The following is a 22,313-nucleotide window of genomic DNA, read 5'->3' on the forward strand; positions in this document are numbered from 1 at the left end:
TACGTTTACCTACTGTAAATGTGTGTTCCCTGACATTTTATTAAAAGATTCACATCCTTCTATCAACTCAAAAGAGACCTTTAGATTTACAAACCATTTATAAAACCGTACTTTTTGATTTCTTTCTATTGGTTTCAAGGATATGACCTTAAATATTAATTAACATGTACACAAAAATCCTATTATCCCATTCCTTATGGGATAAAATACAACTTTCACCTTCTAACATGCTAAAATGCTTTTTTTTTTCTTCTTCTTTTCTGCTGCAAAGTCTACTCTTACTCCTAACACTTCTACCTAATGAAAACAGATGAAAACTCCACAGTCCAATAACACAGGCATCAACACTAATTCACGCTCACAGAGACAAACAATCTCTGAAACACAAGTAAATACGGCTGACTTTCAAATAGGGGCGGAGGGGAAAAAAGAAAAGAAAAAAGAACCCTCTGGGAAATTTCCTCTGATCAAGTGCAAAGAGATTAACCAGTTGGACGTGTGCTAATGAACAGGAGATCATAATGAAAGGCGCTCGTAAATGGAGATGAGGCATGTGAAGGAGAACAGAGGCCTTGCCTCGTATCAGATGAAAAAAGAGTAATGTACAGAAACCAATTATTTTACCGTCCCCCTTTTGCTAACAACATCACTCTGGCAACTTTTACCAATGGTCAGAAGAACATTTTGAACATTTTCTGTGCCAATGTTACAACAATTACAGCTATGTGTGCAATCATAGTTTTAAAAGGTAATGGTGCTCATCCCTGGCTGCAGCCAGGCTATTACCCTGCGTGGAACAGCCTGTTTTATAGACAGCAACAAATAGACAAGGGAAATCACACGTAAACAATAACAAAGGGCACAAAAGCACACCAAAAGCACACAATCACATTTGTCACGGTCACCTCTTCTTACTGATTATTGATTATCAAATGGACACCAGGAGAACCAAGTGGGCCCATACTGCTGAAGACCAACGTAAAAATACCCACACACACCCACTATAACCCTGATTTTCTTGGTGGAGCATTATAAGCATGTGGATATATGCATTATACATTGTTTTTCCACAGTGTGGAAAGCCCTTTGATAACTGGCCTCATAGAGTATTTGAGTTGTGGGGTGACCATGACACATACAACAAGCAGATAGGTCTAAAGTGGCTAAAGCGACTTACTAATGACATAGTCTCCAAATGGATCCTCATCTTCCTCATCATCTAGGTAAGCTGGAGGTGAAGAAATGGAAGAAAAAAAGAAAAAAAAGGCAGAAGAGAAACAAAACAAAAGATTATGACAAATCAAGAATAAAAGAATGAGGAAAAACTGAAAACTTATACAAAGTGAAAACAAGATGTGCTTAAAGCAAACAAAGTAAAAGCAGACTTCTACCCTCCCCACCATGGACTATTTTTCTTCATTCGTACTCTTGAGATGTCAAAGCTGCAAAACGCTGACCATTAAACTCCAAAAGTAGTTTCAGCACCATGCAGAGGAAAATATAATCACTCATAATTGACTTCAGAGTTGCTCTCAGTGCCCCTCTCCCTCTCCTTTTCCTTCCCCTTTCTTTCTCTGGCAGGTCTGAAGATGGCATAAGAGGCCATTATGGCTCACTAAACTTCCTATTAGGGTGGCAGCATAGTCGTCAGCAAGTTTCAGGCCCAACACCAATGATATTTTACAGTGCCTGTGACTCTCCTTTACCTGACAGTAACACTAGCAGTACAGATGGACTCTCACTGCCTGTTACACACGATGACACATGTTTGAAAGCTTTTATTATTAACTGTGTGTAAAGAATGTCTGGCTCATCCTCTCCTTTCTATTTATTCATTGTTTAGATTATCTTCTTCTCTTCTCTGTATCACTCCATCCTGTCTTCCATTAATGTGGGTCAGCATCCATCTACTGTGATCAATATCCCAGAGCTTTTATTAAACACTGCTCGTATGCATCTGTGCACCTGCCTGCTTTCTGCCTGTCTTTTTGCATGTATGGGTGCGTATTATCGGCCTTTCTTTTTAGTATCTGCTCTATAGTCCAACAATGTCTTCACTGAGAGACTCAACAAGGACTTTGTACATTTCTTATTGATCATTTTTGTTTGCGTGCGAGTGTGTAAGCATGTTTGTTAAATAGACCAATCATTATTGATCCTGACTACAGGGCATTTTTCCAACCCTCAGCTTAAACCAAAGACAGAGGGATGCACAGATATGATGCTGTGTATGTGTGTGTGCGTGTTTCATCGCTCCTTTTCTCATTCCCGCTTGCACAGCTCTCATGGACAAAAAGTCCTTGAACCAGTGGGTGAAGTATAGAGGTGTACACACACGCACACACTCGCAGTGGTGTGTATTTGTGAAAGCAGGCTGTCAGTGCTGCTCTCACACACCATTCATCACAAGCTACTAATTCTGTTAGACCATTGTCGAGCCTTTCGCACCCCACGTTGCTCTCTGAAAACTCAATCAGAGGCTAATGCCCCCAAACTCCCCCAACACACACTATCACACAAGCTCTTACTCTCTTTCTTACTCTCTCACACACACACAGACCCTGAGGGGAAAAGTGGTGGTCTTGAGGGGACCCTACCAGCCCAACCCCATAAGTGTTGGTTGATTTGATAGACAGGAGTTGCATAAAGGAAGTTACTGTATGGAAATCTTAACTGCTAACACCTGAAAGAAAAAGGCTCTCACAATCACAGCCTGACATATAATTACAATCTGTCTCCCATAGTATAGAGCACTTTTTTTTAAATTTAAATTCAAAATTATGATAATTAAACATTATCCTAATCTCCTTGATTACAAGACAATCCTTTAACTTTCTAAAGTAAAAACACATCAACTGATTTAAATGAGGTTTGATTTATGGTTGAATTTTTAGTGCACTAAAAAAGAATAAAGAGGACAGCAGTGGTGCAGGCACTCTGCCACCTGTGCTAGTAGATTTGATTAGTTAATCAGAGGAATCACTTTGCCCAACTCGGTTTTTATAAAACATAATTACAGCTCTGGCGAAGAAAAACTTTTGACTGCAGATGTTTTAAGGGGCACTGGGCATTTAGCAAGTTTTTTTTTTCTCCATGTATTGTCATAAATGAGAATTAACATAAAACTATCATGGAAAAAGCTTCTTCAACAGTTAAGAAGCAATTGAGCATGCCCAGACAGGAGGGCAGGGTTATGCAGAAAGGCCAGACTAAATTTAGCGCCACCTTTTCATTCTCTAATTATGAGATTAATACATCCTGTCACATACGTCACAATACTACACCGTGATTTATTATCCAGTCAACCAGATGGAGAGATTGAGACAGCGAAGGAACCAGGAGAGCGTCAGAAAGCAGCTAATCGGCATGCATGTGTGATTGGGCCGAGCATGTGCAGTCAGCGGCCAGTCTGTGTATATAAATCCGTCTGTTTGAGTAAAGCCAAGATTTATTGACGGAAAACAATGTTGATGTTGAATTAGATTGTGTCTGTGTCCTTAACAGGCTCCTATTTAATGCGAGGGAAACATAGAGACACACGCAGCATATGTAGAACACTGGACTATATGGATTGTGGCCATAAAGCGTGCCCTATGGGCTTCAGGTTTAAATCAATGTCAAAGCCTGATCTTATTTCATCTAATGCATGTTTTAATCATTCTCCGTTCTGATCAATGCAATTTGGATGCGGCCATCAGGCACCGCTGTGGGAATTTACAAGCGCTCCTATTCTCCTGCCTGTGTTTCCAGACGGACGTTTTACGAGGCAGTGCACAGTGTGACAGTAAATCTCTTCCTCCACTTTGCCAAAATGAAATCTCCCAATGCTGCTCTCTATGCTCATATTTGTTTGTCTCACTGAGCTTGTGCAAAAGTAACTTGCACTGGCTCTGCCAAGTCAACGTTCTAGTCTCTTTATTTTAATAGTGTCTGGAAGGGGCAATAAAAGGGAAGTGTCTTTATTCAATACTCGACAATAAAGCTGGATGTAGGGAACCTTTGAAATCCCTGAGTTGCATTTACAAAACCAATTTAGCAGGCTTTACATACTTCCCTGTAATTGGAATTTAGCAGTAAATGAAAAAAAAGCAAAACAAATGAAAAAATAATCAGAGTTTTACTTCAGAAATGATTGAACGGAGGAAACTAAGACATTCAACATTTCTCAACTCGCACACAGTCAGGTGTGCATCTGCTGTTGTGTTGTTGATTTAATGCTTGCTTTTATAACCTCCAGGCCTCATTTTTGCCATGCGCTCCTATTTGGTCTGCTTAAAAAAAAAGGCTGTCGTCCAGGTGCACATATAACATCTATTTTAAAGTCTGACACACACAGAGTCAGACCATTAGCTACAGTCGACACAGTCTGAATCTGTGGTGTTCAAACTGTAAATATTTTCTGTGAAAAACATCTTTTTATCCTCATTGTTTAACTTTGTTTTCATAATTGGTTTTCAAACTTTGATATTGGGTGTTTTTTTTTACTGACCCTGTTTTTCTACTGTTAGAAAAATTCTATTTTTGTGTCTTTTTTGCTGTGCTGCTTTGATCAATGGTTTTGAAACAGTTTAGGCCGCATGTTTATGTGGACAGCATTGGGTAAATAAAGTCTGCGTGTGTCCGGGGCTTTGTTCAATATTTGTTTAATATTTGTTATGAAATTTTAAGAGTTTATGTCTCACATATCACAAAACTAAGTCTGTGTGAACATGTACGTGCATTTAAAAAGTGCAGTAGAGCTAAAGTTTCCCACCTTGTTCTCAGCTACTTTGGTGATGGTAACTTCTATCTCACAGAAAGTGTTGAATGCTGCAAGTTACACTTACAGACTTCAGAATTTGTTACTTTTGTTGCCGATAATCAATAATTTATTCCCCCTATTGTTGGTACTGCAACAAGTAATATTTTTTTCAGCCTTTGTTTGGCATAGGTCAATGTTTTGGGGTGTTGGTCTAGTTTACTTCTACAGTGTTTTCTCTTCTAGTATTTTTCTTCTTCTTAGAACAAGGTGTATGTATGACCCTTTATATGCAGGGATTCTATTTAAAAAAAACAACAAAAACAAAAAAAAAACAATGCTCTCAATATCATAATGTGATTTCTGGTTACATTAGTGGTGCTAATTGTGTTGAGACTAGCAAAGGCGCAGGGCACTGTGAGCGCTATCTGTCAAAAGGATCACACTTTTTAATTTGTTATTGACTCAGGTACTGTTTTTGTTTCCAAGGCTTTACAGCTCCCCAAGAATCAAAGATTTAAAAATAGTACAGGTAGAGGGAACATGTAAGGAGAGAAAAATTTGTACTTTATTTTTTGTCATTAAAATGACATAAACTGGAATAATGTAGATCACAGACATGAGGCAAGCCAGATACCCTGCTGACACACACTTACTCATAAACAACCTAAATTGTAGTAACCTGCAGGTTGGTAATATATGTCACTATTTCTCTGTGCTTTCTATTTTGGTAAGGGGAATCTGCCATAGGGCACGCGCACATATTCATCCGTGTGTGTGCTCATGCCCTAAAGGGGGACCTTAGACCCCTAAACTGACAACTGTCAGTCACCCCGCCAAGCAGCACTGACAGTAAGGAAAGATAGTGAGAGGCACAGCGTGAGCACAGAAGACAGAAGAGGAAGTTTGAAGAGATGAAGAAGAAAGATGGAAGAGAAAGAGAAAGAGGAGAAGCAAGTGCAGGTGAGACTTCTGAAGATTGTTAGAGACGCAGCGAGATGAGAGTGGTGAGGCATGCTGTTTGGTGTCTTAGCTCGTCACCATCTTTTTGATTTGTTAGCATGTGTTTATGATGTTGTTTCTCTGTCTGCCTCTCAATCTCTATTATTAGACCCTCACATCCACCACCTGCTGTTTTGACACACCCGTTGCTCCTGTTTCACACTTCCACTCACATGTGCAGGGTTTAAGCTCATACTCTCACACCCCTTAGATTGGAAAAAATAACATATAGAAAGACAATGACACATGTAAATGCAGCACCCAGTATTGTTAGGTTTTTTTTGTGGGAGTAGCAATCTTCCCTCTGGGTGCTTTGAGATGTGATGTGCTATCAGATGTTTTGTTTGGAGGGAGATGTGGGAGTGAAGGGTGAGATTGCCTCATTCAGAGCAACTAAGAAACTAACGATCTGACGTGAGAGACACACACACCTGGTCTTTTTATCAGGCTGCTGTGCTGCCTCAGATCTCTTCATGCTGGCAGAGGCACCCGTGCGGAAGCCTGATCTAAATCTCTTGTCTGTGAAGCCATGAGACGAGCCTAAAGGTGGTTCCCCTCAACGCTTCTATAGAAGGCAAACTTTTGAAGTCTAGAATTAAATTAAATTGACTGATTTGACACGTTTTGCATAATCATCAATAACAGACAAGCGACTATAGGAGCACACCATGAATAACACTTTTTTTTTCAAGTTTTTTTTTGGGGGGGGAAAAACAACTTTTGATCTACTTGACAATCAACGCTCAGTGACATCATACTGCAGGCGACTGATAATCACAATACAGAGTTGGATTAAGAAGCTAATTTTACAAGGTCTGGAATTTCTGGCGACAGAGAGCTCAGTGACGTTGTTCTGGCCCTGAGACAGAGAGAGTGAGAGCGGCGTCTGCAGCTGATATCTGTGGCTGCAAGATTAGCTTGGTAATTAACCACAAAGCAATTATCGGGTGGTTGGATGAGAGGCGCGTCTCAGGGAAGGTGTTTCTTGACGTGTTTAATAGGTGTTGAGTAGTTTGATCAGTCGACAGGAGTTGTTTCTGAATCCGAGACGCACAATCCAACAGAGGTTGATCCACAGCTGATATGTGCGGCTGCCGAGAATTCAATTAATTAGACTGTTGCTCTTCCTTCCATCCACTTTTCATTAACCTCCATTGACACCTCGGTGAAGCTCGTGCACAGGTTTACGACTGCGTCAAGATTAACAAGGAAATGGGAAGTTGGCAGTAAACAAAGTTGCCAGAGGAAGGAGATTCTCCCTGGGAAGTTCACACTCTCGCATTCGTTAAGAGATTCACAGAAAGGAATGCTCATAAAAAGACTTCCTTCTGACTACATCTTTAGATCACAGCAGTTAATAACAATCAATATTCTGCTATTTTCACAAACATTAATTATTTATTTATTTATTGATGAGCGTGAAGTGTTTTAAAAAAAAGGCAGAGATTGAGGGATAAGTGCTATTGACGGAAGTTTAGATGGTTCTCTGGGGGTGTTTAGCTACTGTTCAGAACCAACTGCAACTCATTTATTTATTTTTCTCAAATCAGTGTGTGTCTCTGATACACTGCTAACCACACTTTTAAGACCTACCTGACTCATCGTCAGATTTGTCATTCTCGGAGTCGGTGAGTGTGAGGGCTGAGTTCTCACGACTGGACACTCCTGAGCTGCGCCGGGACTTTACCCCTCCGCGTCCAGCCCACAGTTGGATGGCTCGCTCTGGAGACAATGGCCCTTCAGGGTCCGAGTCGGCATCTGAGCCGGCGCTGAGGGAGTACCCCCTCTGGAGGAGGCCCAAGTCGGGACAATAGGGAACAGCAGCAGGGTGCGGAGGGGGAGACGGCTCACATACTCCCAGCTCAGCCAGGGTGAAGTTGCCCCCTGTGAGGGAGAGGGGGGAGTTAGACAGGTGGATTATATAGTGTGCTGCACAGGAAATGCGGCAAATTGAGACACTAGCAACAGCAGACGTTCGCACAAGCAAATGTACACGCATATCTAGAAAACAAACCCACAATCACACGCAGAGAAGCACGCTAATTATGAAACTATGGAGGCGGAGGATGAAAATTGGGCTTTGTTGTGGCAGGCAGGAGGGGGAGAGATGACGCAGCATGAATCAGGCACAAATACAAACTAGCTGCTGGAAGAAATATGTACTGGCCTGAAGGCTTGTTAGGGCTGGCTTAGAAGGCCTGCCTCCCTCACTCTACTGATCCACATTGGCATTCATGAGGTGATGATGTGAGATCAAAGAGCTGTTCACTTGAGACCTCTCAGATTGTAGTGGAGCTGCTTAGCTGCCTTCTGGGTTTGATCATCTCCCCACCTAGTTGCCATCATACTGGACCCCAGGCTCAGAGAATATACTGCAGTCTGCTGCAGCACTGGCCCCACTGCCTAACACTTTCCCCCTCAAGACAAACTGACTCGTCACGTTCAAAATAAATATATAAAATTATCCAAATTAAAGCACATCAAAGGAGATCAATAAACAGTGCTGCAGCCCAATTAAATCCAAGCTGAGGAAAAAGCAATTAAGGAAAAAGGCATGCTCAACCAATTTATTCTCTATACTAATTAAAAGAGTATTGTGGATGCAATCGCTCACCATCAGCTGTTGGGGTAAAGGGATTGGGGGAAAAACAGTTGTGATTCACTTCATTAGCAGTTTGTGAGGGAGGGGAAAGGAAGAGGCGAGTGAGGAGAGGTTGGCATTGTGGTGGCACATTGTATGAATCAGTGCGCTGGGAATCACACAGCTGTGTGACTGGGTTAACTGTGACTCATCAGGCGTACGGACGCAATCAGAGAGAGAGGAATTAAACAGATGAAAATCGTCTGCTGGATCTTCACAGCTCCTCTTCACAGACTCGCTGAAACTCAAGAGTTGTGCTGAAAGTAATGAGGAGAGGAGGAGAGTGGAGGGGAGGGGAGAGGAGAGGGGGCTGAAAGGAGGCTTAGCCAAGGAAGTGCTAAAAGGCTCTATACTTCCACTCAGACAAACAGATGGACTAGACTAGAGCACAGAGGCAAATGAACAACTCCACAGGTGAACTCTGCTAATATGCTACAGCTAGCCAAGCTTCCAACAGTGCAAAAACTCTCAAGGACTGCAAGATATCAGGAAGCTGTATCCATTCCTCATCTTCTCCACTTGTTGTCTTTTCCTCCCACCTATCATTAAAGATGACAAATGGAACCTTCTGTACTTCTAAGGACTTTTACACTACAGTAGCATCACAGGATCTACTTTTGTTAAATCCATACCTGACGTGAGGTACCGTAGGAGGACAGGAGAGAATTCCAGGAGGCCTGAGAGAGCAGAGCACATGTGTTCTTTAACATCAGTCAACAAATCAAGACTTTACTTTAAAAAAATGTGTAATCTTCTTCTACTGCACTCACAACATTAGGGCCACAAACAAAGCTAGTCTAAACAAAAAGGGTTTGCATGAGTGTATCTGTGCGTATCTATGTGTTTGCCTCAAGTATCTGATCTGTGTTACATCCCACACTACACTGCTTTATACAATTAACATCCCATAACCAGTGATTACACGTTAAATCCAATCTCTACTTATCGCCACAAGCTGTAGACACAGCCTGATGTACCATGTACTCAAAGAAAGATGGATTGGTCCGAGGGGCTGAAGCAGACATGAAAATCTATCTCAGTTATTCCACAAATAGAAAGCCAATTGCATGTTTGTTACATGATATTATGACAGATGTGAGGGCAAAGTGTGGCGTTGCATTCTAATCAGATCAATGCCTGTCTGTGTATACAGCGCTGTCGCTGTCATACTTGTTCATGTAATGCACAATATTAATGTGTGTTTAGGCCTTGCACAGCTCAGCCAGCTGCCTCAGGCCCCACACATTGTGAGGTCTAAATAACTGTGTTATATCTATTTGACAATGTTCCAAAAAGCGCCTTGTGATGTTCAATCAGTGCATGGTTGTGTTCAACAGGGGTTAACCTGATGTGACAGTCAAAGATCACCAAACAGTTCATAGAATTGCTTGTGGAATCATATAAGTACGAATTATTCTCAGCAGACAAACATTGATAAAGTGATCTTCTATTGGTCACTTTGGTTTGATCACCCTCTTCAGTCTAAGCAACGAGAAATCCCATAATGATGAGTTCTGAACCCATGATTCCTACCACTTATACTTTGTAACCAATAAGTGGCATTCTGGAATCACAGCTTTGGTGTGAAACCTGTCTATTATTGCTGCAAGCACATTCCCTTGAACATGTCTATGGCGAGGAGACATGCTCATTGCAAAAATACTTGATTTCATAAATGTCAAAGTGCTTTATGTACAATGTGAATAGACTGCTATAGGAGAAGCTGCATGGTCTAGAATGCCTCACTGAATGCTTTCCATGTGTAAATTTATATAACAGATAGAAGAATCAAAGTAGAAAAAATACACTTCAGTGTGTGAGTGTGTGTTTGTGTAGAAGAGGATGAGAGAGTTACAGAGATGGAAACAGTACGACGGGAAGAACAAGAATAGTAATCAGTATAATCAGGATCAAATTCAAGCGAGAATGAGGTTTTAATAATGAAACAGAAATAACAAAAAAAAAACTTACAAAGACTAAAAACTAACAGAAGTAGAAAGTGGGTTAACAGCGTGCAAGTGTGTGTGAGGAGACATCTATATCCGACTGCACATTAGAGTGAAAGGAACAAGATGGAGAACATTCCCTGAATGAAATAAGGAACATTTACACTGACAAGTTCCTGCCTTAATGACTTCTCAAAATTAAAAATACTCAATATGTATCAGCATCTGTGGGACACGCGTACACTTCCAATGAAATAATTTCATTGTACCCCACTGCGCCATGATAATAAATTCTATTCTATTCTATGTATCGCTGTATATGATTGTGTGCTGTACAAATATTTGGACAGTTGCTTTGCAGTATTGGCTTTGGAGACCTTCATGTCAATAATTCCCTTTTGAATCAAACTGAGGGTTAGAGAAACAGTGTGTACTACAACTGACTCAGGGAGCTTCTTTGACAGTGTAACAATAACACAGTTAAGTTTGGGTCATGGTTAATCTCACAGGAAGTCCCTGTTGACTGTTGGTTTAGAAAACATTTCCTGTGTTAAGTCCAATGTTTTGATCAAATCTCTCAGGCTTTTTTAATCTGTCACGCAACTTCCTGCTTACTACTCAAATGAGGCTTTGCTGATTAAAAATATGCTCTATGTCATCCACCATTGCAATGGAGCTGCTGGCCCTGAGGCCTCTGACAAAATAGTGCAGGTTATTCTGTACTACAGTATATGTTCGGCCCTGTTTGATAACCCTTGAAATCCTCACGCTGCCTTTGTTCGTCTTGCCTTTAAAACTACTTAGATTTCTTGTTTAGATAAAAGCATTTACAACAATAAACACATTTTTATGAGGCAAAATGTCTCCCATTTACAACAAGCTTCCCCACCATTTTCTTGGCAATTAGTTCCTCTATCCACCCACCAACGCAATTATTATGCACAGCATCCTCGAGGGTGCTACATGCGTAAATGCCAGTCCGTTTCTCTCACTGCTGCCATATCCTTGGTGAAGACGGGCCGTTTCAGAGCAGTAAAATCCTTGCCTGTTATATTATAAACCACTGTGCAGTATTTTGCCATCTGATAAGCCTTCAAGCTTGTGGGTCTATTTGCCCAGAAGAACTCCCTGGACTGTATTTCACTGTTTCACTGATACCTTAAGCCCAGAGCATTTTTAACAAATTACCGGCCACACAGTCTTACAAATTTACAATGATTTTCCTGTGTAGACCCATCCTTTGTTTAAAACAGTAAAGAGAGAAGCTGTAGTCTTTCTCATTTGTAACATTAGTTTCCTCTACCTGAGCTACTTCATCATTTGGAGCATACTGTCTTGGAAAAAAAAAACAAGTGACTTGGGAAATAGAAGCATCTAGTTAGAACTTAGAACAATACAATAGCGTGAGTGGGTATGGCATTGGCAGTTATCCATTAAACCAAATGTACTTCCCTTGATAAAACTCATTATGTATGTGTGTGGGAGCGAATGTGTGCACTGTGCAGCGTGTGTGTATGAGTGTGGCTGTTTGTGAGTAGACAGCTTTGTGGGATAAAGGGGCCTATCATTAAAAAATCATTTGTGCTTGTTAGCAGTTTGACAGGCAAAGTATAGGCAGCAGGACTCTGCATTATGCTGGTTGACTTTCTCTCACCCCACCATGTAATTCTGTAAAGGATGTAAAGCAGGCAGAACTTGTAGGCTTTATTGCCTGTAATTTCTTTTTTTCCTCCAGATGCAGTAGTTTAGAGAGCAGGCCACCTTCGGACCGACTTGCCACTGGAGGCTTTCACAGGAGTTCAAACCAAGTTCTGATTTGCCCTGAAGTGCTGGACTGATTTTCTCCTTGGTGGTAGTGCATCAAAATCACGAAGCAAATGCAACTGTGCACAGCAGGTTCTCCAACAGTCCCCTAAAATTGCCGAAATTACTGTTAATAAGAGTAAAAGCCTTATTTTCTTTGTCACAGCTAAGAAAATGCTGGAATTCGTGGCTAATAGCAGCCAAAATGTGTCATTTCTTATTATTTTCCATTTTCATTTGCTTCTAATTCAAAATTCATCTGCACTGCATTTTAGTATCCCTGAAGAAAATGAACTTCTCTTTTGAGTTTTCTTTTATATGAATTTTGAAGCAATAAAATATACATATATATTCTTTTCTAATAAAGGAGAGCTGAAGTGAAGTGTCTTTCAGTCGATGCACAGGAAAGGAAGAGATGGAAGAGTCAGGCAAGCAATAGAAATCACAAAGTAGAGACAATTTAGCAGTCGGGGGGGTCACACATTCCTCTCCTCTCCAGGGATCAAATCCCAGCTCAAGTTTTTCACAATTGTTTCCAACAATCTGTCGTGTTGTCTGTTCACCTGTTCGCTCACTATATAACAACATTTTTCACATCTGAGCTGCTCAATACAAATGAAGGAATAAATGGTAAATAATACTGTAAAATGTTAAATTCACAGTTTAAAACACTTTAATCTCCACAGACTTGAACTTGAAACGACAAAAAACGCTTCTAGATGTATATTTTTTTATTTTCTCAGACTATCCAGCCCTTTTCAATAAAAAAGTAAGAATGGCTTTGTAAATCATGTAATTCGGTGTGCAATACAATTATTGATCAAAGATGCAGCAGTGCTCTGCAGTAAAGCCACAATAACATAAGTAAATATAAAATCAATTGTAGTTATGATTTATATGAGCTCTAAACTCAAACTATCAGGAACTGATTTGATCCATCTTTTCTGATTGCTTGAGTGTGCTCTCGTTGATAGATCTGCAACATGCATGTGCACATGTACTCTCTGATATGAAAAAAAAATTCATATCATTTGTCTCCGCTCACTCTAAATTTTCATAATCAATGCAATTAGAAAAAAAAGAAGAAAAAAAGCATCAGCATTAAAAATGTGTGACGGAGAAATGGTTCAGAGAGTTTGAAAAAAAAGAAGATTTCTGAATCCATGAATCTCCAAAGAACTGGTTATTCTATTCGTTTTGTGTCCAAGCAGTGAAAAATGTTCCACTGTTCAGTTTGCACAGTCTGCTACACTGTGTGGAGATGAGAAATCTACTTCCTCTTAAGTTGATAGGAGGAAAAAAATATAGAGTGAAATAGAAAGTGAGGCAAGCTGATGACGAAAAAAGGGTATCATAAGATGAGGTAGTGAAGACTGATGAAATCCTTGGTCATGGTAAACACTTTCTGCGGAGACAGATGGAGAGAGGAGAGCTGTGGATATGAAGCAGACAGAGAGGGCACCACACCTGAACTACATACCAACGTGGTGGATTTAATGAAAGCACCTGAGCAGACAGAGAGCAATAGAAAACAGGCTGGCGTTGCAGTGAATACATCTTATACAAGGGTCAAGGGTGAAGGTCAGCGTCTGAGTCATGTGAGAATGGAGTCTGCGAGATATGCTGTGCAGCTACTGTTAATGCACATACTCTTATTCACACGTGTGCACGTAGCAGTGAAGAATACTAATAAACTGCTTCCAAAATCAGGGTTTCCATGGTGATGAGAAGAAGTGGTGTATAAAATGAAGTGAATGTTGCATGGGTGCATTCAGACACACATCAGTTACTGTCAATTTAGTACAGTGGATATTTTGAAGGAAGTCTTAATTATTCTTTGATTCATTTCTTTTGTTTTGTTCACTGGTTTTCCTCAGTCTGACCTTAACGCTGCTATATTACCATTTGATAAATCAATAATGCAATTCTTCTGAACTCTAATGTTTTAGTGTGTTTGAACTGACTGTTCACTTTCTTAACACTCAGCTCTCATTTTTTGATCACACAGATTACGATTATACAGCAGATTGGGCGGGTCGGGTCATAAAAATTCTGATTAATAACACACAGCTTGCGGGTATGTGAAATAATACATCATTAATGAGAAAAAAATATTAATTACATTCTCTACAATGTGAACAAATTGAAATTTTTTTTTTACACACATTGAGAATTTTAGTGAGCCTGTTCAGACAAGAAAAAAAATCTCACTTTATTACAGTGTAATGTTTTCATCTCACGAAAAATAATGATGATAATAATGTGTGATCACCTGAATAATTAGTTCAATAGGTTTTGGTACTAGAATCACAAACGCAAAATATTGCTCTAAAAAATGTTTTAAAAATGTATCATTACACAGTTCAACATCCTCTCATGTCTCAATGTTGATATTATAATACCATCAAAAACTAATTGGACCTCTTAGCCACTAGAAGAAAAACAATATTATTTTTTTTCTGACGCTCCAATCTGCTGTCTAGTGATTCTTTAATCCCTAAGCATATTAAAGGGTTTTACAGTATATAAACTCATTAAAAAAAAGAAAGAATATTCCTATAAAAGAAGATTATTTCATTTAAAAACAGTGCTGTTTGTTGCTGTATTGTCAAATTAAACTGCTGTTTTGACATCTGGAAACTAAACATGCACACTTTGCGCTGTTAAGTAAACAAATCTACAAAGCAGTAATTCTTCACAACATCGACAGGTCACATCGTCTTAACAGGCATGTCAGGAATAAAAGTAAGCTTTGTTTGACATAAAAGACGATTGTCATGTTACACTGGGAAATCAAAATGGAACGTGCTTATAAATGTACAGTAGTTATTGTTTGATTGAGTTCATTAAATGGTTCAACATTCACCTCTTTCTACTGGTTTCCTAATATTCTTTTCTCTATTCATAGAGTGTCAGTAGCTAATCTTTTCCTTCACTTTGTAACTGACATGTCATGACAGGGTGACAGTACACACTGACAGCCCACCTCAAAGGGCACAGTGGTGATTATCAAATATCTATGTCACACACACACACACATACATGCATGTGGCACGTCATTAACGCAAGCATTAGCAGCACAGTAACGACCTGATAGATATCCCCAAAGAGGAGTGTCATGGTCAAACACTTCCCACAGCTCCCAGATGACATCTGTTCTTTTGGTTCCTGCCTGAGCCACAGGGGCCCTTGCACCTCCTAATGAGGAGACCAAAATAGGTGTGACAAATGTCATCCATTCCTGGGCTAGTTCTACTCCTGCCCAGAGGACAGCAGTCGGGGTTGAACAGGACATGACAGGACATGACACAACACCATGCACTCTGGAGGAGGTCTTGTCACAGAGAGTTGTAGCTCCAAGTAGTGAAACACCTCTCATCCATGGACAGCAGGCCCAAGTCGACTAGACTGGGAGACATGGCTCATTGCTGCTTATAATACTGCAATTACTAATCATTACTAAATGTAAAGGCTCTAAAGGCCTCTTTTTTATGTATGCACCTGTTAAAGGAATTTCTTTTACTTATTTGTAGTAGGCTGGGATGAACCAGCTGTCAGTGACTAGTTTAGTGATTCTAAAAAAAGTTTTACACTTCTTTATGGAACTTTTATATATGTATTTTTTAATAAAATAAATTCACATTTTATTGTCATTTTTCTAGCAAATTTCAAATATGGGTGGGGCCAAACTATTTGACAAGAAAACTTAGTAACAAAAATAAAACAAAAAAAAAATGTCACTTACAAAAAGTAATAAATAATTTAAATCAGAAAGTGTCAATGCTCAAGATGATTTTCTACCTTACAAATATGTGTTTTGCATTTTAATGGAGTGACTGGGGGTAAGTCTTTATAGTTCAGTACACTGCCACTTTTTTCTCAATTTACTGCAAAGCACAATTCTCAACCACTACATGTAACTCAAATTGTAAGCTATAGTAAACTACAGGTAACCATGGTAACAACATGTCTGCTTCACCTTTAAAACGTATTTACAAGCTATCCTCTTTTTTTCCAGTGTGTAAGCTACAGCTCAGCATTCTGAATGGTACATTGTGATTTGGTCACACAGAGTTCTTCAGGAAAACCGTAGGGGTGAGCCAGCAGGAGGGTTGTGGTGTGCTTAATTACATGTTTGTCATCTCAAAGATGTCTACTGCATACCAGGGGCCAAATCAAGGTCTAAATCTAATATTTCTGCAGACTACACCAGCTGTGTAGATGCTGTAATCTTTTAACTTGTCACTTGTTTGCATAAGTCAATCAGTTGTTGTTTTTACATAGAAAAAATAGTCAGAGGAATAGTTGCACACCCTCAGGGTACATGTAATTCTCACAGCCTCTCATGCCAAACCATTTTGTGAAAGCCCCTTTCATCCACCTATCCTTCCTCTGCGTTATACTCCCCTGTAGTCTATGGACTATTTACAGATGGAGAAACATGAAAACAAATAATTGCATTCCATTGAGTAGGTATCCTTTACAAGGACAGACACAACATCAAAACAGACATGCATAAATCTCTATAAGCACTGTGGTATATGTCTGTACACACAAACATACACACACATTTAAATTCTGTAGCTGGGGAACATGTTTAATTACAGCCTAGGAACCAAGTGACTCCATAGAGAGAGAGAGAGAGAGAGAGAGAGAGAGAGAGAGAGAGAGAAAGCACTTGATAACAGTGACATTTACAATCTGCCTCATTTATCAAAAGCTGTCAAAGCAGAGTCAAAGAGGGTCATTACATAGTAAACGTAGATTAACTCAACTCTCACAAAACCCACAGAAAATTGTCTGATAAATGATTTTTATTCTAAGAAAATTGCAGATGTCAGCATGCATTCCCCTGGACCCCGTCTATTAATTGTCTTGTTTGTTACCCAATATCTGTGTATGTGTATATGTGAATAGGAGCCAGCATCAGTGCTAAATAGCTGCCACCTTCAGCATGCATTTCCCTGGCCACTTCCTAGTATTTGTCTCATTTTTTTTTACCCAGTGTTTGCATTTATGTGTGCATGCACCTGTGCCAACATTGCTGCTAATAGCTAGCATTTTGGCTTTTACAGCACAGACAGGATTTGTCAAACCAAGCTGAGGTGTATTTCGGTTTGTGAGGATGATGTTATAAAGTGAATCCCTTGTGCACATCAGCTTCTGACAGATTTACTTAGTGTTAAAATAACTAATGATCACTCTCACACTTTCACAAAACAGCTCATGTAGACAATGCAGGGAAAAAAGAGCTAAAGGGGGGCTGTGAACTGGGCGCATTGACATGTACAGTAGCTCAAGTTTATGAGTGCCAAATGCTGGACCAGATGTTACTTTGAGTTATGGAGCTCCTTTCACGTGTTGGGGGCCACACATGTGAACCCGGACTGGCAGTTTCCTGTTTAAAAGATTGAATATAGGGGCTGGGGTGAGTGGGAGTGCATGTAGTGGAGTAGAGTCGGGCCCCAGGATATTCTTCAGCAACTCCACAGCTCTATTGCTGCAGCTACGGGATGCTTTTGAGTGTCAGCAGCTGGCAGAAGCACAGAATGCCAGGGAGAAGACAAACATAAAGAGGGATCGGAGGAAGAGGGGAGGGATTGTATTTAATCTCACCGCCATTTATTTTTAATAACATGCAGCTGCTTTGTTCTCTCTTTGATCATCAGTAGTCCAGGTTGACTGTAACCCAGAGGAACGCATGGGCAGTCACGAGCATGTGTGTATGAATGCATACAAAACACACACTCAGAATTTGCTTTTTCTTTATTTTCCACACTTACACACAGTTTTCACTGTGCACTGTACTTTTTGTCACTGTTGGCTACACTGTCGCGGCCTGTGAAGGGCAGCAAACTGACATGTGCTCCTTCTGTGTTACCAGCCTTTGCCAGTGATATATAACAACAGGAAGTGAACATGTGGCAAGGCACACACTATTCAACCCAACACTGTACACATGCCTAAAAACAAGAAAGAATTGATAGTGAAGTATCAAGAGCAGGAACCCTCACTGGCTTCCCACAGGCAAACAGCAACAACCAACCAGTTGTACTTGCTGGAGACCAGAGGTCCTTGCTGCAGGATCCAGAGACACCTCAGAGTCACACACTGTGTCTCTGCAGTGGTGAAGAGACAAACAGTGAAGCCACATTATGCTTCAGTTCATCCAAATCCACACAATTTATTGAAGTGCATTTTGTAAAATATAAAAATAGAAGAAATAATAGAAACAATAGAAACAAGGGGAATGGTTTACTGACTGGTTATGGCTCTCCTCCGATGATTGTTATTTGTGAAGAGTGTTGCTAAGTAAACCAGACTGTTGCTATAGAATCACTTCTGATCACTAAGGTGGCTCATTTCCAATCCTCTAAAGACATCTGGTGTAGTTGATTTTGAATCAATAGTTTATGTAGCGACCATGTAATAAGCAGAAGAATGCACATTCATTACAGCAAATTCATGTCTCTGGTGTGCTGTGAAATACAAAAAGATTTAGCTAAAGCTGAGGCTTAATCAATATTGTCTGAAGTTGTTTGGCATGAATGTAACAGATGTTCATTTATATGTAAAAGTCCTGCACTCCAGCTTTAGATTATTAGAGCACTGTTAATGGGATTATATCATCAGCGGTAGTTTGGTTGTAAACACAACGTCTTCATACTTATATCTCATATTGAGCTTAATCACATTTACCATGCAGGTTCCTTTCATCTTTTCATGGAGGATTCTGCAAACACTGTCACATAGGAGGCTGTTTTCTCTGGAGGGTTAGGGTTAGTGCCCGAATCTTGCTGAGGAGGACACATTATGAAAGGTTGCTGCTGTTGGTGTTCTTGCAGAGATTTGGAAGTCTCCCTAAAGAATGGAGAGGAGAGAGGAAACAAAGGATGCCTCTCATGGCATAAAGCCTCCTCACAGCCACCTAACAGTACATTTTCATAGCCATACAGATGTCAGAGGCAATCATGCCAAGAGTGGCAGTGTATGTCCGAGTTTTTGGTGAAAGTGGTCCTTGGATTCTGTCAGTTCTTCCAATAAATTCAATAGAAAAAGAAATGCAAAATGAAGGTCATAGTACTGCAGCTCTACCAATATTAACATATATACATTTACATCTCTGCTGAAGATGTAAGGTAGATAACAGGTAACAGGAAGGGCTGTGTGAAATAAAAAGTGAAAGATGTACACTGTGTGTTGCTTCTCAAATCCACAGAGGGCCTCAACATAACAAATATGTGATATGACCACTAAAGCAATAATACAGGAACAGCAAGGGTGAGAAAAATGTGAGGGAAAAAGAATGTGCAAGAGGAAACCGACAAGAAAGGTGTGACAGAAGAGCAAAAACGGACATAAAAGAAAGTGAGAAATAGGTGAGAAACGGAAAGAAAGGGAGACACACAATTAAGAGGGGACAGTAGATGATGTTGAGTGTTGTGTGGACAGTAAGGCAGGCAGGTGGATGCTGGATTCTCTGTGTGGTTTCTAGCCCTGGGGGCAAAACAGCAGAGGAGAATGTAGAGGGGCTCATTTAGATCCCTCTAAAAAGAAAGGCCAAAGCTTCTAGAGACTGCAGTGGCTGTGATAATGCCTGCTGTCTAGAGGTGGACCTGCGGGGATGACACACCCCTGGGATGTGCTAAATAAAAGCTGCAGAATGGACTGTGAGACAGACAAAGAGATGTTGTGTGAGTTGAAAGATCAGAGATAAGGAGAAGAGGAAGAACAGACAAAGAGAGACTGCAGAATGACAGTTTGGAGTGATAGATTAGGATTAAGAATTACTTTATTAATCCCTGTAGGGGAATCGGGTATTTGAATTTGGTCATATTTGTATTTCTATCAAGGGCTCTGATTAGCAGTGATTCATGCTGTTAACTAACACACTGAAAGAATTTAACGGGAAAATGAGACTTGCTAGAGATTTATGAGTAAAATAAAGCCACAAATGTGTCTCTGGTACAGTGTGTCTGGTTTTATGAGAATGAGGTTTGTGCCTTATTGGGATCACTGATGTTTTCAAATAAGTTGCTTTGTGGTGTTAAATAGTGAACACTTGTAATGAGCTTTCCAGGAGGCTGCACGTTATGTTGAGGAAAGAATACATTTGGCTGTGTTTATCCGAGCAGGCAGGATAATAAGTGTGTAATGGGGGAAACAGTGTTGAGAAGTTGAGATCCAAAGAACGTGGGGGGTCTGTTGGAAGACTTTATCAGGATCTGCACAGAGCCTTGTGGGACAGCTAGCGTTCAAACACAGAGTAACCTGAAATGAAAAGAACTTACATTTGTTTAGATAATATGGCCGTAAAGTTGCAATAATATAAATCATATATTGCACAATATAAGTTCTTTACTCTTAGCCTGAAGACATGGAAGCTGTGGTAACAGTTGCCTGGAGAAGTTATCCTATTTTGAGTACCGTACGTAATTTAAAAAAAAAACAAATAAAATATAATAATATAAGGTTATTTCTTCTAAAGTAATTCAAATAAAATTATCATATGCTTGTTGCCTACTATCCTACTATCTGTGCTATTTTTATTTGGACGTACAGTAGCTGAACTAGTTATATAAACAGGTAAATCACGCAACCTTTGATTGGCCATTTTAGAATTCAGAATGAGCCCAATTGAGTAGATGAAATGATCAAAACTTGAACCCTACATTCTACATAAATTTAAACTGAGAATAAACTGCAGGGTTTTACAGACAGTAAAGAGAGCAATAAAAACACACAAATACAGCACTTCAAAAGTGACTCCAAACACACTTAAAAAAATACTTCCAAAGGGAGATGATGGCCCTTTATGCTTGAGAAAATACTGAAATATCACTTCAGATTTTCATGCATAATTATATGCAATAAGTACATTGGTTCAGAAGGCAATGGGACTTTTGGAGGGTATTTATATAAATACCCTCCAAAAGTCCCATTGCCTTCTGAACCAATGTACTTATACTACTATATATGCAAATATATATATATATATATATATATATATATATATATATATATATATATATATATATATATATATACTATACTACTACTATATATGCAAATATATATATATATATATATATATATTTGCATATATAGTAGTAGTATAGTAAGAAAAGCATTTGGGTAAGTTGTACACAAGAGAAGTAAAACTGTTCAGATATATGACTCAAGTATAAATTGGTGTGTATGAGAATATATAGTTTTATTAAGTCTTTTTCCTCCAAAGATCATATCTTGGGATGAGTAAAGTATTTCTATTCTATTCTGTTCTATCTGACTTAAAGCATCAGATTACTGCTGTGATTCTTGAGAGGGGTGAATAGAGTGATAACTCCACCACAAAGAGGTGGGTGAAGGCATTACCACACTGTGCCCACAAAAAGAAACTGTAGAATTGTATATTAGTCCTACCTTGATGCCACAGCAGCTTAAGAACCACTCAGCAACAAAAATGGTAAAAATAGATGTATGTGAACGTTTCTACAGCTACTGCAGATGAGTCAATAAGCTATTCAAGTGTATGGCAATCAGCAACAGTTGTTGTTCTTGTATGTGCATTCATATGTGCAAATGCTCAGTGGGTGCCCCAGTCCCACCAGTGCAGGACACCTTCTTTTGTCTCACACATAAGTCTAGTGACAGCTGTAAGGACGAGTCAATATGCATTAACACGCCACAGAACTGTAAAGTGGTTTGTGCTATGCAGAAGAAGAAGAAAAAAAAACAGCCTAAGGTGATTTTAAAAAGTCTCAACAAGAAGAAGGAAGGCCATGATGGCTCAGCCAACCAAAAGAACAACATTATTATAATTTAATTAAAATTAATCATATTTTCAAGCACGGCCCTGTCAGGCATTAATAACTAATATCACAAGGTCAGTTCAGCATCGGTTTGATATTCAGGAAAATGATGTGAAATCAGCTCTCCTCTGTCCCAGTTTCCTTCTTCTCTTCTCCATCTTACCTCTTTACTATAACAACACATATTATTCCCCCACATCTTCTAAGTGGTTATGAAAATATCTAGCTGAAAAATCAAGAAAACTCTTTTTTTATCTGCTGCTTCTCTCGATCTATTTTCTCACTCTATCTCCTTCTCCTGCTCCATCCTTCCAGCACCACTCCTCCTCCTGTAGTGTCACAGTCCATATGGTGCTGCAACACTGTTGGTC

The 22,313-nt window shown here is 39.7% G+C and overlaps 1 protein-coding gene across 1 annotated transcript in view; it reads right to left on the reverse strand.

The window, feature by feature from the left end:
• Positions 1-22,313, reverse strand: part of tenm2a (teneurin transmembrane protein 2a) — a 140,866-nt gene that overhangs the window by 116,724 nt on the left and 1,829 nt on the right. Inside the window, exon 2 of the mRNA XM_028415633.1 lies at positions 7,334-7,624. Within this exon, the coding sequence (XP_028271434.1) occupies positions 7,334-7,624 (291 nt within the window). The remainder of the gene's footprint in view (positions 1-7,333; positions 7,625-22,313) is intronic.

The sequence above is a fragment of the Parambassis ranga genome, chromosome 10 (assembly GCF_900634625.1).
Source record: "Parambassis ranga chromosome 10, fParRan2.1, whole genome shotgun sequence".
Lineage (NCBI taxonomy): Eukaryota > Metazoa > Chordata > Actinopteri > Ambassidae > Parambassis > Parambassis ranga.